Source organism: Conger conger, chromosome 5 (assembly GCF_963514075.1).
Source record: "Conger conger chromosome 5, fConCon1.1, whole genome shotgun sequence".
Lineage (NCBI taxonomy): Eukaryota > Metazoa > Chordata > Actinopteri > Anguilliformes > Congridae > Conger > Conger conger.
This window is the reverse complement of record NC_083764.1, coordinates 7,327,101-7,339,211: the sequence shown is the minus strand read 5'-3', so window position 1 is coordinate 7,339,211 and position 12,111 is coordinate 7,327,101. Positions and strand designations below refer to the sequence as shown.

The following is a 12,111-nucleotide window of genomic DNA, read 5'->3' as shown; positions in this document are numbered from 1 at the left end:
ACCTACACAAAGACTACGATGAGCTCATTGGGGCAACATTGGCTCGGGCGGTAAGAGCAGTCGTCTGGCAGTTGGAGGGTCGCTGGTTCGATTCCACCCGGGGCTGTGTCGAAGTGTCCCTGAGCAAGACACCTAATCCCCAAATGCTCCTGACGAGCTGGTCGGTGCCTCGCATGGCAGCCGATCACCGTTCGTGTGTGAATAGATGAATGAAAAGCATCAATCGTACAGCGCTTTGGATAAAGGCGCTATATAAACGCCAACCATTTGTGTATGTTTTTTTTCTACCTTCATAGAACACTGCTCCAACACAACTATGACACAACTATGACACAACTGTGACACAACTATGACACAACTGTGACACGACTTCCTTCATCTCGGGACCCGAAAGGCCGGTCGGACTTACAGACGCTCACAGCAGCATCTCCACTGCCCGCTGACGGACAGCCGCAGCTGAAACATTTGTGGGTAATGGAACACTTTTGTCTATTTTGGTTACCAGGCTACGTCATCAATTAAAAATGTCTCAGAAATGCACTTTAAAAGATAATTATGAGCTTGCGCTGTACCCAAACACATCTTCGAGGGCTCCGGTGTCACTAATTGTCACACTTGATCACTAAAAGGTCTGAGAATCAAAATGCAAGGCGGTTGCAATGCTAGAGGAAGGAGAGGTATTGGTATATGTTATAGTGCAATCCATTTTACACAGGCACAGACACACACACACACACACAACACGCACGACACACACATGCAAGCACATGCAAGCACAACACACACACAAGCACACACAAATACTGCACAGAAACACAAGCAAGCACACAGACATGCACAGGCACGCACAAACACACACACACAAACACAAGCAAGCACACACACACAAGCACACGCATACACACACACACACACACACATTCACACACACACACAGACACACAGACAGGCCAATATTCACCACCACCTCCAGGCCATGCACGTGATAGAGACACTTCAACACCATCACACTTTCCCTTCTAAAAACAATGCATTCCCTCAGTCTAGTTTTTCACAACAAACTGGCAGCAGAATCATGGCACGGGGTGGAAATTACAGCAAAACAGAACCATAAATCACCAACGGTCCAGTCCCTCACCTGGAGTCACAGTTCTGGGTCCTTTCCCTCCGCGTTACCCGATCACTGTCAGCGCCATCTGATCAGAGCAACGTTTCTGGTGCCAGAACTACAACATTTTCTACTGGATACAATCCACCAGATAGTTAACTAAAGGACGTGTATTATGTCCTGAATTAGCTTTGTTGTACAGCGGCCTTTCTAATTGGATGAAAATGGCTCTCCGTCAGAAAGACCTTTTAATTAAAGTGAAGCCAGACGTACAAACCCAGTCCCCTTTAAACAACGTTCTCTTTAAACTCAAACAGAAAGGTTAAACCGTGGAGGAGGCTGAGGGGTGCAGGCTGCTGGTTGCCCGGCCCGTGAGACAGGCTGACAGCGGAGGACTGAAGACCTCGGATGGGAGGCGTGTAAACGAGGATCAGGCTGGATTAATTGGCGGTTTACGCCGTTTTCCTCTGCAGGATGGCGGTAAGCGAACGACGCGGATTCTCCGGCTCGTTATCGATCGGAGCCGCCGTCTCTGAGACAGGCCCGGTGGCCATCTCCAGCCATCCTCATCCTCCCCTTCCTACTCTTCCTCATCTTCCTCAGAATGTGCCAATCCCTCCTCCTTATCCTCCTCTTCCTCCTCATGCTCCTCATCCGCCTCTTCCTCATCTTCCTCAGAATGTGCCAATCCCTCCTCTTCCTCGAGACAGAGGCCCGAAATACATCGCCGGCTCCAACTTGGAGCACGGACCAGAGGACCAGAGGAACAGAGGAAGAGAGGAAGAGAGGAAGAGAGGAGGAGAGGGAGTAAGTGTGGCGTGTGGATGGACTGAGCTGTAGTTCCAATACCTCCTTAAAAAAAGCCATTTTGTGCTTGTGTCATAGTATCCTTGCAGAAGCCTCGTCTTGGCTTCAGTTCACATTTTAAAAGGTTGGCTAATATCCCTGTGAGGGTGTTGTTATCCTTCGGAAAGCCCCTGGACCATGGCTGGAACCATCGGGCAAGCACGGTCCAATGCCCCCACACCCCCCAACCCAATCCCCAATACGCAATCACATCAAGCTTATTTTGACCCATTTGCCAGCATAATCCACCCCCGTTAAATGCCAACTGCCCCCCCCTCCTGTGAAACACACACCTGCTCAGCTGTGCAAACAAAAAACATGACTACATTTTCAAAACACTAGTCTGTAGTTAAGCAAAGGAAATGAACTGGGTAATTACGGGGGGGAAGCGGACCCTTCTGAATCTTGACCTCTCAGATCTTTCTGATACTTGAGACCCGTCATGTAAACACGGAGAAATGACCAGAGTCGATCCGCTGACGTGTTCTCGTACGAAACGGCTGACACGTAACGCCACCGATCTGATGTTTCCGCAAAACGCTCAACGGGTCGGCTTACATCCTGTCATCCGAGGGGGCGACCGGTGCCCTGACAAATCAATCAAGCAGCAGGATGGGCCTTTTGAACAAGACCTCGTTACGGTGTTACTGTGGTCTCCAACCCTGGTCCTGGAGAGCTACTCGGTCTGCTGGGTCTAGTTTTCACATTAAAACCGGCGCCCTGTTGAGACCCAGGTAACCAGGTGAGGAGAGTTAACTGCGTAATTAACTGCTCTAATTGATTAAGTAAGTGCAGAATGACAGTGAAAAAACCAGCAGACCCTGCAGCTCTCCAGGACCAGGGTTGTAAGGCCACTGATTCACACATACAGTGACTGTCCTCCGTGATAGGCTAAGTCGGTTGGGTGGCATGTGCACTACCTGCGGCATTAGCTACGTCGGTTTGTTCATTTGAATGATTTGCAAATTGCCCATCACTAGGCTGTTCCTGGTTCCATTTTTAGGCAAGGGCCTTTTGGCATGCTGGGCCCCAGGGTGCGGACTCAAGTCGCCCTGATGGTAGATTCCGGGAAAAAAAAAAAGGGACTGAGTCAGATTTTCCTTTTTATCGCCTGCACTAACATGCCCGCAAGATATTTTATTGTATTTATGAATCAGTCACTGGTATGGAATCAACGTCATTGCTGCATCGTTCTCACGCTCACAGAAACGAGTGCATTTTCTCAGACACTGTAAGTAACTACACTCTCAGGCAAAAAGTGCCAAAAAAGATCCAAAGGCTTGTCACTGTGGTGGTACCCGATAGGTACATAAAATTGCACCCCTTACCATTGGATTAATAATTAATTAGTACCTTTTTTTGCTTGTTAAAGGGCACTTATTTCTACCCAAAAGAACAGCATCGTACCTTACCAGAATGTGTTCCTTAAAGAACAAAAACCTCCACTGTACCCTTATTTCCGAGAGTGTATAAGTGCCAAGAGCAAGTGCTCCTGACACATCCTTGCACAAGGTTTTTTTTTTAACGCATTCCTGGAATTTTATTGCTTTAATGCCATAGCATCTGACATGCCAGTGGAATTTAAAACAAGTACAGACAATAATATCAGCACTTAAAATAACTTGCCGACCCGAAACTCGACCGGCTACAAAGCAGGAGGGGGGTACACCGGGTGTGATTCGGTGTCCTTCCATTACATCGATACGTGACAATTCGGTATCTAGGGGGTACACAGTTGGACGTGGAGGTATTCCTGTATGTGGTTTAAAGAACGTGTCACACGGAAGAATGGAAACTCGAACCTTGCCGCTGTGTTGCAATTATGAGACATTTCGTTTTAGGACGGGGTTGTCATTGCGCTGACCCCGCATACGGACCACTGCGGCCACAGATTCCTATCGCAGTCTGCACCGCAGTTCACGAGCGAGCCAGCTTTTAAAAAGGGGGTTTTTCAGACTGATCCCCTTCCAAAAACCGGACACTGCCTAAACCCACCCACACGGCTCTGCTCGCGGACAGATTAGCACAGCACGGCGCGATCAAAGTGGTGTAACAAAGAAGAAGAAAAAAGGACAAATCTGTTTTTCATTTTAACAAAAGCTCCGAATCCGCAAAACAGATCTGCGGCCTTCAGCTGACCACGTGACCTGGCGCACACGAGAGCATCAGTACCTGCAAAAACAGTTCAGCTTTGCAACGCACTGCACATCTGTAGTTACTGTGTTCACTGATCCTGGAATAGTTCATGGATGATGGAGCACACACCCATGGTTTTTGCAAGCCACAACGTCGTTGAGCAACAGACCTCTTACTCAACAAGCCTGTTCATATTATTGACAAATACAAATCCCAGGCTTCAGCAAATCCGACCTGTATTAAATTTACAGAAAGCATAGGCCTAGTGGATTGCAGCGCATCGCCCCGGCCAACGAACTCAACCGCCGGACTCACCTTGTTGGAGTACGGCGGCTTGCTGAGGTTAATCCCGTCTCGAATGAGTTTATCCCTGATCATGATCTTCAGCTTCAGCTTGGGATACATCACCAGCTCCCTGCAGTTACCCAGCGTCAGGTTCCGGTTCGCGCCCAGGTAGCCCTGTTTCACTCCGACGCGGTCGACGTTCTGCTCCGTCCACGACTTGGACCCTCGCAGCTTGGTCTCGTACTGCTCCACCATGTGGCTGGTGTAGATCTGGGAGGACGGGGGCATCGGCTCCAGGGTGAAGTAGAGCCCCGTCGCCGTCTCTTTGTCCTCCTCCTTCAGCCGGCGCACCGCGTCGTGTATCCTCTGCCGGTGGTGGGGAGTGTAGACGCCGATGGCGTCCAGGTCGGGGTCCCCGATTTGCTTACAAACTTCCAAGTCGTCATAGCCGTTGTCAACGAACGACTCCACGTACTGACACAGCTGCAGGGTCTTCAGCCACTCGTACACAATGCTGGGACCTGTGTTCATCATTTTTGGGCCGCGTTACGAGTAGGCTTTTAACGCCAAATTGTATGTATCCCCCTGTCGCTGGTATGTATCTCCCGGCCAAAATAAGAGCACCACTTATTTGACCAACGGTGAAAATGCGATTGAAATCCAAACTGCAGTTATTTCCAAGTTGCTCATTACATGTTTAAAGGAAACCCCGAGAAAGGCGTTTGTGTCATCCCTTAATTTCCTACTCCGCGGACGGTCCGGGCATCCAGACGGTATTTGATTACGCCCACAGTTTACACATTCCCATGCAAAAAAAAAACAAAAAAACAAGCGTGTACTTTTTAACTGTTCAAGAGAAAGAAAGAAAAAAAAAGATGCATCCAAATTAAGCAATTCCCCGCGTCTGACGTTCACAGTCCTTGGGGTCCTCTGAACAAACCACGCCACTCCAAGTTCGAATTGTTCAGGGCGGTCCTGGTTTGACACCTCAGCGCTGCAAACATCGCAGTCACAGTTCGCAAAACTGCAATCGCTACGGTTAAATTAAGCACGACCGATTGCTTTCACCAGTCGCCCGCATGTTAGTTACCCTACATGCGATATCGTCTGTCGTTCTCAAGTTTACGCAGACTGATATGTAGTTATTCTATAACGCCAAACACCTGGTCAGTTACTTCTATGCGAGAGACAGAACGGAATGTAAGAACTCCCAAGTTTTCGATTTTCCGGCTGACTATATCGGCTAATATTCCCAAATTCGGCGATACTGTAGCCTACTTTTACTCTTCACTAAATATACAGTTAATTCATTGCGAGTCAGCGATGCTCGTTGTTCTGTCGTCTGGACATTATTCTCTCACCTTTTCGGTTCCTCTTGCTTAACGTCCAGACGACCGGCTTTGTCCGCGCTTCCCAAATAAAATGCGCTCACCGTGTGTCAATTTTCGTTCAATGAATTGTTACTCGCTCGCGCACCTCGCAGCGCACCGTATTGTGGAGTGTATAAACGTTAGATCCAGGAATGCAAACACTCCCCTCCCGGGTAAGCGATTCACGCATTTGCCACTGCACAATGCAACCACATTTCTAGTGCCCTCGTAGGAACGAAGAAAATAATTCCACAGTAGCCAGTCTATCCGTGCCCGCTGTCATGTCCTTGTCCAAACTTCTCATCAGCGCTTGATATTGAAAGCCTTGTTGGTCCGTAATCGTCTTTGAAAGCTGTCATGCAATCCCGAAGCGCCAGGTCAGCCAGTCTCGTTTGGTGCAAAGTTTAGCCCACTTCGGTGGATACGTGGAACGTAACCAAGTCGAAAGAAATGCATTTGCTTGACAACCAATTATTTACTTGTTGTTTGTTGCGCAAGGCACCTCTCCGCTCGCCTCCTCAGTCTGAAGTTGCTCTCCGTTTTCCCCGTCTGTCGTTTCTAGCTTTTTTAACGCACGCCAATACAGTTTCTTCCACAGCAGGCGCAGTGACGCACTAGCGCCCCCTGTCGCACAAGAGTCACGTCAATTCGGACGCTGCTTAAACGAATCGGAGTTTGTCAACACCCGAAACTTCAAAGGATTGAGCCTGATTTTCATTTTTATCGCCTGCACTAACGTGCCTGCGGGAGGTTTTGTTTTATTTACGAATCAGTCACTCGTATGAAATCGACTTCATTGCTCCACCACCGTCACTCTCTGCTGAAACGAGCGCATAATCTGCCTTGTGACAAACGGAACCTTTCCTCTCGTTGTATGTGTGGAGAAACTGAAGACAGCTGGAATATTATGGTATGCATTGTGATACACTGTGATACTCTAGGGAGGCAGATTAAAAAAACTTCAACTTCAGATTTGTTTTCTGCTGTGCTGAACACAGCCCCGCATCACAAACTATTTCTGCTTCGCCAGATTAATCAACGCGCGACATTTAGACATAACAGGCAAAGCCACACTTCTCAGCCACATTTATAAACTCTTCACAACCGCCAGCTGAGAAATATGACCGAGGGGGTGAGGGGCGGGTGGTTTGATGACAGTGGCAGGTATTCATTAAACGGGTAACGGAATGCTGGAGGTGTGAGATTGTTGGCATGGCAACTTGTGCCCCGGTTATGGGCTTCTGTTGGACAAAGCGATTTTTTAAAAATGTGCGCTGCGCAACGGGGAGGAGGGTAAGATAAGGTGTTCGGCGAGAGGAAAAGCCGCATTCAGGGAGACGGGGAGGCCGGGAGAGATAAGTTAAGTGGATGAGGTGCGAGGTTATGGGCGCTGAGGGGGACGGGGCTCGACGGTGGGTGGGGGCGGGGGCTTCACACAGGCAGAGACATTTTTGGATGAGCGCAAGTGCTCCTGAATTTTCGGTTGGGTGGGTGCGGGCCAGCGAGCAAACAGCTGAGTGGATTCCACTGTGATTGGTCAGGATGAAACAGCAGGGGGGGGGGGAGAGGGGGGGGGCACAGTGAAAGAGAGAAGAGAGGGAGAGAGAAAGTGAAAGAGAGAGAGAGAGAGAGAGAGAGAGCATGTGAGAGAGATAGATTGTCAGAAAGTGTGTGTGTGAGAGAGAGTGTGTGTGTGTGTGTGTGTGTGTGTGTGTGTGTGTGTGTGTGTGTGTGTGAGTGAGGGAGGAGGCATGTGATATTCTGGGAAAAGGGCTCCCTGGCGATCGACACACTGCGTCGCTGGAGAGGTCAGGGGTCAAGTTTGTCTGTAACGACATTGTTCCTTATTTTCATACAACAGACAGACACAAACTGTCACTGTGTGACTGTCCCTTTAAGAAACGAAATGGTTAAATCTAGCCGAGTCTGCTCAGGGCCAAGAGACCGCGAAGTTAACGCGTATGGAAAATGTGTAGAAATATAATGGATGCGGTATCTGATTTTGCTAAGTGTTCTTCTGAATGGTGGGCGGTGTCTGAGTTTCATTTGCGCGGTAATGAATTAATTTCCCTCCATAGTACAACAAAATCGTCCTTTCTTTATCATTATATTGTCGAATGAATACAAGTTTTGTGCAATTGTCAGTTACTAATTAGACTCGCACAATTAAATATTTCTCGGCTGCGACGGCGGAAAATGAGTTCACTCGATGTGTTCTTCCGCCCCCTGGCGGTGGAATACTATATAACACAACTCCACCCTCCCCCAATAGATGACTTCAAACAGAGGTCTTCATTTCTGGTCCTGGTGGGCCACTGGCCAGGATCTGAAAGGCATTAAGCAGTGTTCGGGAGGTTTTTAGTTTTTTCTCCTGCGCCATTATCAATGGTGCTTGCCAACCTCCTGTCAGTGCCTTTGCCACGGACATCGATCCTGGAGGGGGCAGGGGGCACACAGCCCCCTAACTTTGGGAAGAATCACCCCCCCCACCCCCCAAATATTATCATGTTGCATTATGTGGCACTGTTAATATACAGTGTACATAAACATAAACTATATCAGAAAAGTTTTTCATATGTTTTCCCTGTTCTAATAATCATGGGGGGAAAAATACAAAATAAAAATTGCAATATGTAATCACCAAAAAAAATACAAAAAACATTCAATATGATACATGGACATGTATAAATATTTATCCCACTTTTTATTAAATAGAATATTTGGTCTCGATACAATAAAAAATCTGAATGTATTTTATTGCGTGCCGATAAAACTGTATATATGCAATCTCAGGTGGATGCCATTTTTCTATACCATATTTAAATCTTCAAGCTATGTTTCTCTTCAGGAGGTATTGTTTATAAATAAAATATGCTTATTTATTGCGCCACGCTGAAGCGTGTTTCATGTCCCGTGACTGTTTATGCTGCTGCCAGTTGGCCAGGGCTCGGGAGAGAAGAGTTCTCTCTCACTGGGACTCGCCGCGATACAGAAAGGGAAAGTCATTTCTGGCGTGGACGAGCCCCGGGGTCTCAGTGGATCGATTCTGGACCGTGACAGTGCGGACTCTGAGTTGGAGCTCCAGAGGGATTGGAGATTGTGTCTCCCAGGGCGCGGAAGGGATCGGTCAGGCGCCGGTCCTCGTGACTTTAGTGACCCCTGCTGGTCAACCGGGCCCCATGCACTGCATGCTATAAACCAGAGCAAAATTCATAAGAAATGTAAGATATGTACTTGGAGACGTTAAATTCCGTTAATGGCATTTGGCAGACGCTCTTATCCAGAGCCACGTACAGTTGATTAGACTAAGCAGGAGACAATCCTCCCCTGGAGCAGTGCAGGGTTAAGGGCCTTGCTCAAGGGCCCCAACGGCTGTGCGGATCTTATTGTGGCGACACCGGGGATTGAACCGCCGACCTTGCGGGTCCCAGTCCTTTACCTTAACCACTACACTACAGGCCAGCCTGTGGTGGAGACAGCTTTCACCTCCCGGCTCCATGGGTTCCTATGGGAGCTGCTCCACGGCACATGAAGCTAGTTTTTGGAGGCGGCCATGTTTGATTATGGAGGGCTTTTTTTGCAACATAGAAAATGTGCACTGGGTAGCTAAATGTGAAGGTATTAATAGACATTTTTTAGATTATATTTTTTTTGTGGCTCAGAAAAGAATCCCTGGAGAGCAATTAGTTGAGTGTGAATACATTTTATAATTAAAAAAAGTACTGTCAAGCAAGTGCTAGTTTTGAACGGAATTCAATGGTGAGTTTTGCTTTTTGGCACCACGGGTTATCTCCGGTATATCCGGTAACGTCAACCCCCGGTCCCCTGGTAAACGCGCATGTATGGAGGGAATTTCGCCCGTTCCCCTCGATGCGAGCGTAGCTGGTGAAACCGCGTGTCTTCGGCGGAGAACCACTCGTCTACACTTTCCCACTGACAGATGGATCGGCTCATGCATGTCACTGCTGCAGTCACCGATAATTGGACGCTCCAGATTAGGCTGAGAATTGGATGTGTATAGTTCCACACTGGGTGCCAAATTTATTTTAAGAAAAAAAAATAATGATGTCTGGTGAGATATATTTGCTCATATGATGACATCAATTAAAATCTAATTTTGTCTGATGTTTTTTAAGGACACGCTTTCGAGAAATTAGTCACGACAGAAAAACTGCCTAGGAGCAACCCAACCTGCATATAAAATGGAGCAATTATTCAGCAAATCATAAAATGGTGCAGTATAATAATTACAGTACAGCCACAAGAACATTTCTTAATTTGTATGTGCCCACAAGTGATTGAACCCTGCTTTAAAGAGCAGAAACCATTACAACTCAATGTAAAAAAAAGAAAATCCTCAAAAAGTTTTTATTTTATTAGTATGTAGTGCCACCAAGTGGACAGATATATCTATACACTACCCTCATAAAATGACAATATTTTATATGGAAAATGGGAGCATCTAGGAATTCTGTCAGAAAATGACATTCATTGAGCAAATGTATGCATAGTCATTCCCCCATATAGATGTTATGTAAACAGTAAATAATGGTGTTCAGGGTTTATGTATATGAAATGTGCAACGCTCCTTTTGACTTTAATAATGGTTTCATTTGTCTTTTCTGATCTATTCAACATTGTAGAGAGCTCAACATGACACGTCCAGTCTATTTCTAAACAAATATGAGGATGGCAGACAGGAGACAGAGAGAGAGAGAGGGAGGGAGAGAGGGAGGGAGAGAGAGACAGGGAGGGAGAGGGAGAAAGAGAGGTAGAGAGAGAGAGAGAGATCCACAGCCCCTTGTTCAGATCAGAGAGAGTGCTACAGGAAGCAATACAGAAAGAGCACAATATACGGGAGGAGAGGAGTAACAAAACAAATAAAATGAACACTAAATCCAATTCAATTGAATTTTATTTGTGTTGCGCTGTTCACAGCAGACTGTCCCAAAGACGCTTTACAGAGTAGCAGAAGGGAAGACAAAATACACCAGCCCTGAACCCCCAAAAGGCACATGAGGTACACCACTCCCTAGAAGGAGCAGAAACCCTCAAACAGTGGCGAGAAAAAAAACTCCTCGATGGGAGTTTCTCGAGAGGAACCTGGCTATGGAGGGGATGCCCATCCTCTACTGAACCCGGCTATAGAGGGGATGCCCCTCCTCTACTGAACCCGGCTATAGAGGGGATGCCCATCCTCTACTGAAACCGGCTATAGAGGGGATGCCCCTCCTCTACTGAAACCGGCTATAGAGGGGATGCCCCCATCCTTTACTGAACCCGGCTATAGAGGGGATGCCCCTCCTCTACTGAAACCGGCTATAGAGGGGATGCCCCTCCTCTACTGAAATCGGCTATGGAGGGGATGCCCCTCCTCTACTGAACCCAACTATAGAGGGGATGCCCCTCCTCTACTGAACCCGGCTATAGAGGGGATGCCCCTCCTCTACTGAAACCGGCTATAGAGGGGATGCCCCTCCTCTACTAAACCCGGCTATAGAGGGGATGCCCCTCCTCTGCTGAACCCGGCTATGGAGGGGATGCCCCTCCTCTACTGAAACCGGCTATAGAGGGGATGCCCCTCCTCTACTGAACCCGGCTATAGAGGGGATGCCCCTCCTCTACTGAACCCGGCTATAGAGGGGATGCCCCTCCTCTGCTGAACCCGGCTATAGAGGGGATGCCCCTCCTCTACTGAAACCGGCTATAGAGGGGATGCCCCTCCTCTACTGAACCCGGCTATAGAGGGGATGCCCCTCCTCTGCTGAACCCGGCTATAGAGGGGATGCCCCTCCTCTACTGAACTCGGCTATAGAGGGGATGCCCCTCCTCTACTGAACCCGGCTATAGAGGGGATGCCCCTCCTCTACTGAACCTGGCTATAGAGGGGATGCCCCTCCTCTACTGAACCCGGCTATAGAGGGGATGCCCCTCCTCTACTGAACCCGGCTATAGAGGGGATGCCCCTCCTCTACTGAACCCGACTATAGAGGGGATGCCCCCATCCTCCACTGGTCTATAGGTTGAGATGGTATCACTTCAGGTATTAAGCTAGCAGGTAAACTAGAAAGTCCACATTGATGGATGTAGAGTCTAGATCAGGGGTGTCCAATCTTATCCAGAAAGGGCCGGTGTGTGTGCAGGTTGTTGTTTTAGCACAGGACTATAAGACAGCTGATTCTACTCATCAAGGTCTTGATTAAAGAACAGGATTAGTTCATTAGTATAATCAGGCGTGTTACTGCTGGGTTAACCCAGGTAAAACTGAAATGATATTCATCCCTGCTAATACCTCTCCCCATCTGGATCTCTCCATTTCCCTCGGGGATACCACACTCACGCCGTCACCCAGTGCAAGGAACCTCG

General features: G+C 48.0%; 1 protein-coding gene across 1 annotated transcript; it reads right to left on the bottom strand.

The window, feature by feature from the left end:
* Positions 1-1,688: 1,688 nt before the first annotated feature.
* LOC133128218 (sterile alpha motif domain-containing protein 5-like) lies at positions 1,689-5,261 on the bottom strand. The gene is made up of 3 exons (XM_061241589.1): positions 4,406-5,261; positions 4,094-4,101; positions 1,689-1,845 (listed from the first exon to the last, which is right to left on the bottom strand). The coding sequence occupies exons 1-3, from the start codon at positions 4,907-4,909 to the stop codon at positions 1,689-1,691; spliced, it is 669 nt and encodes a 222-aa protein (XP_061097573.1). The 5' UTR covers positions 4,910-5,261.
* Positions 5,262-12,111: the final 6,850 nt, after the last annotated feature.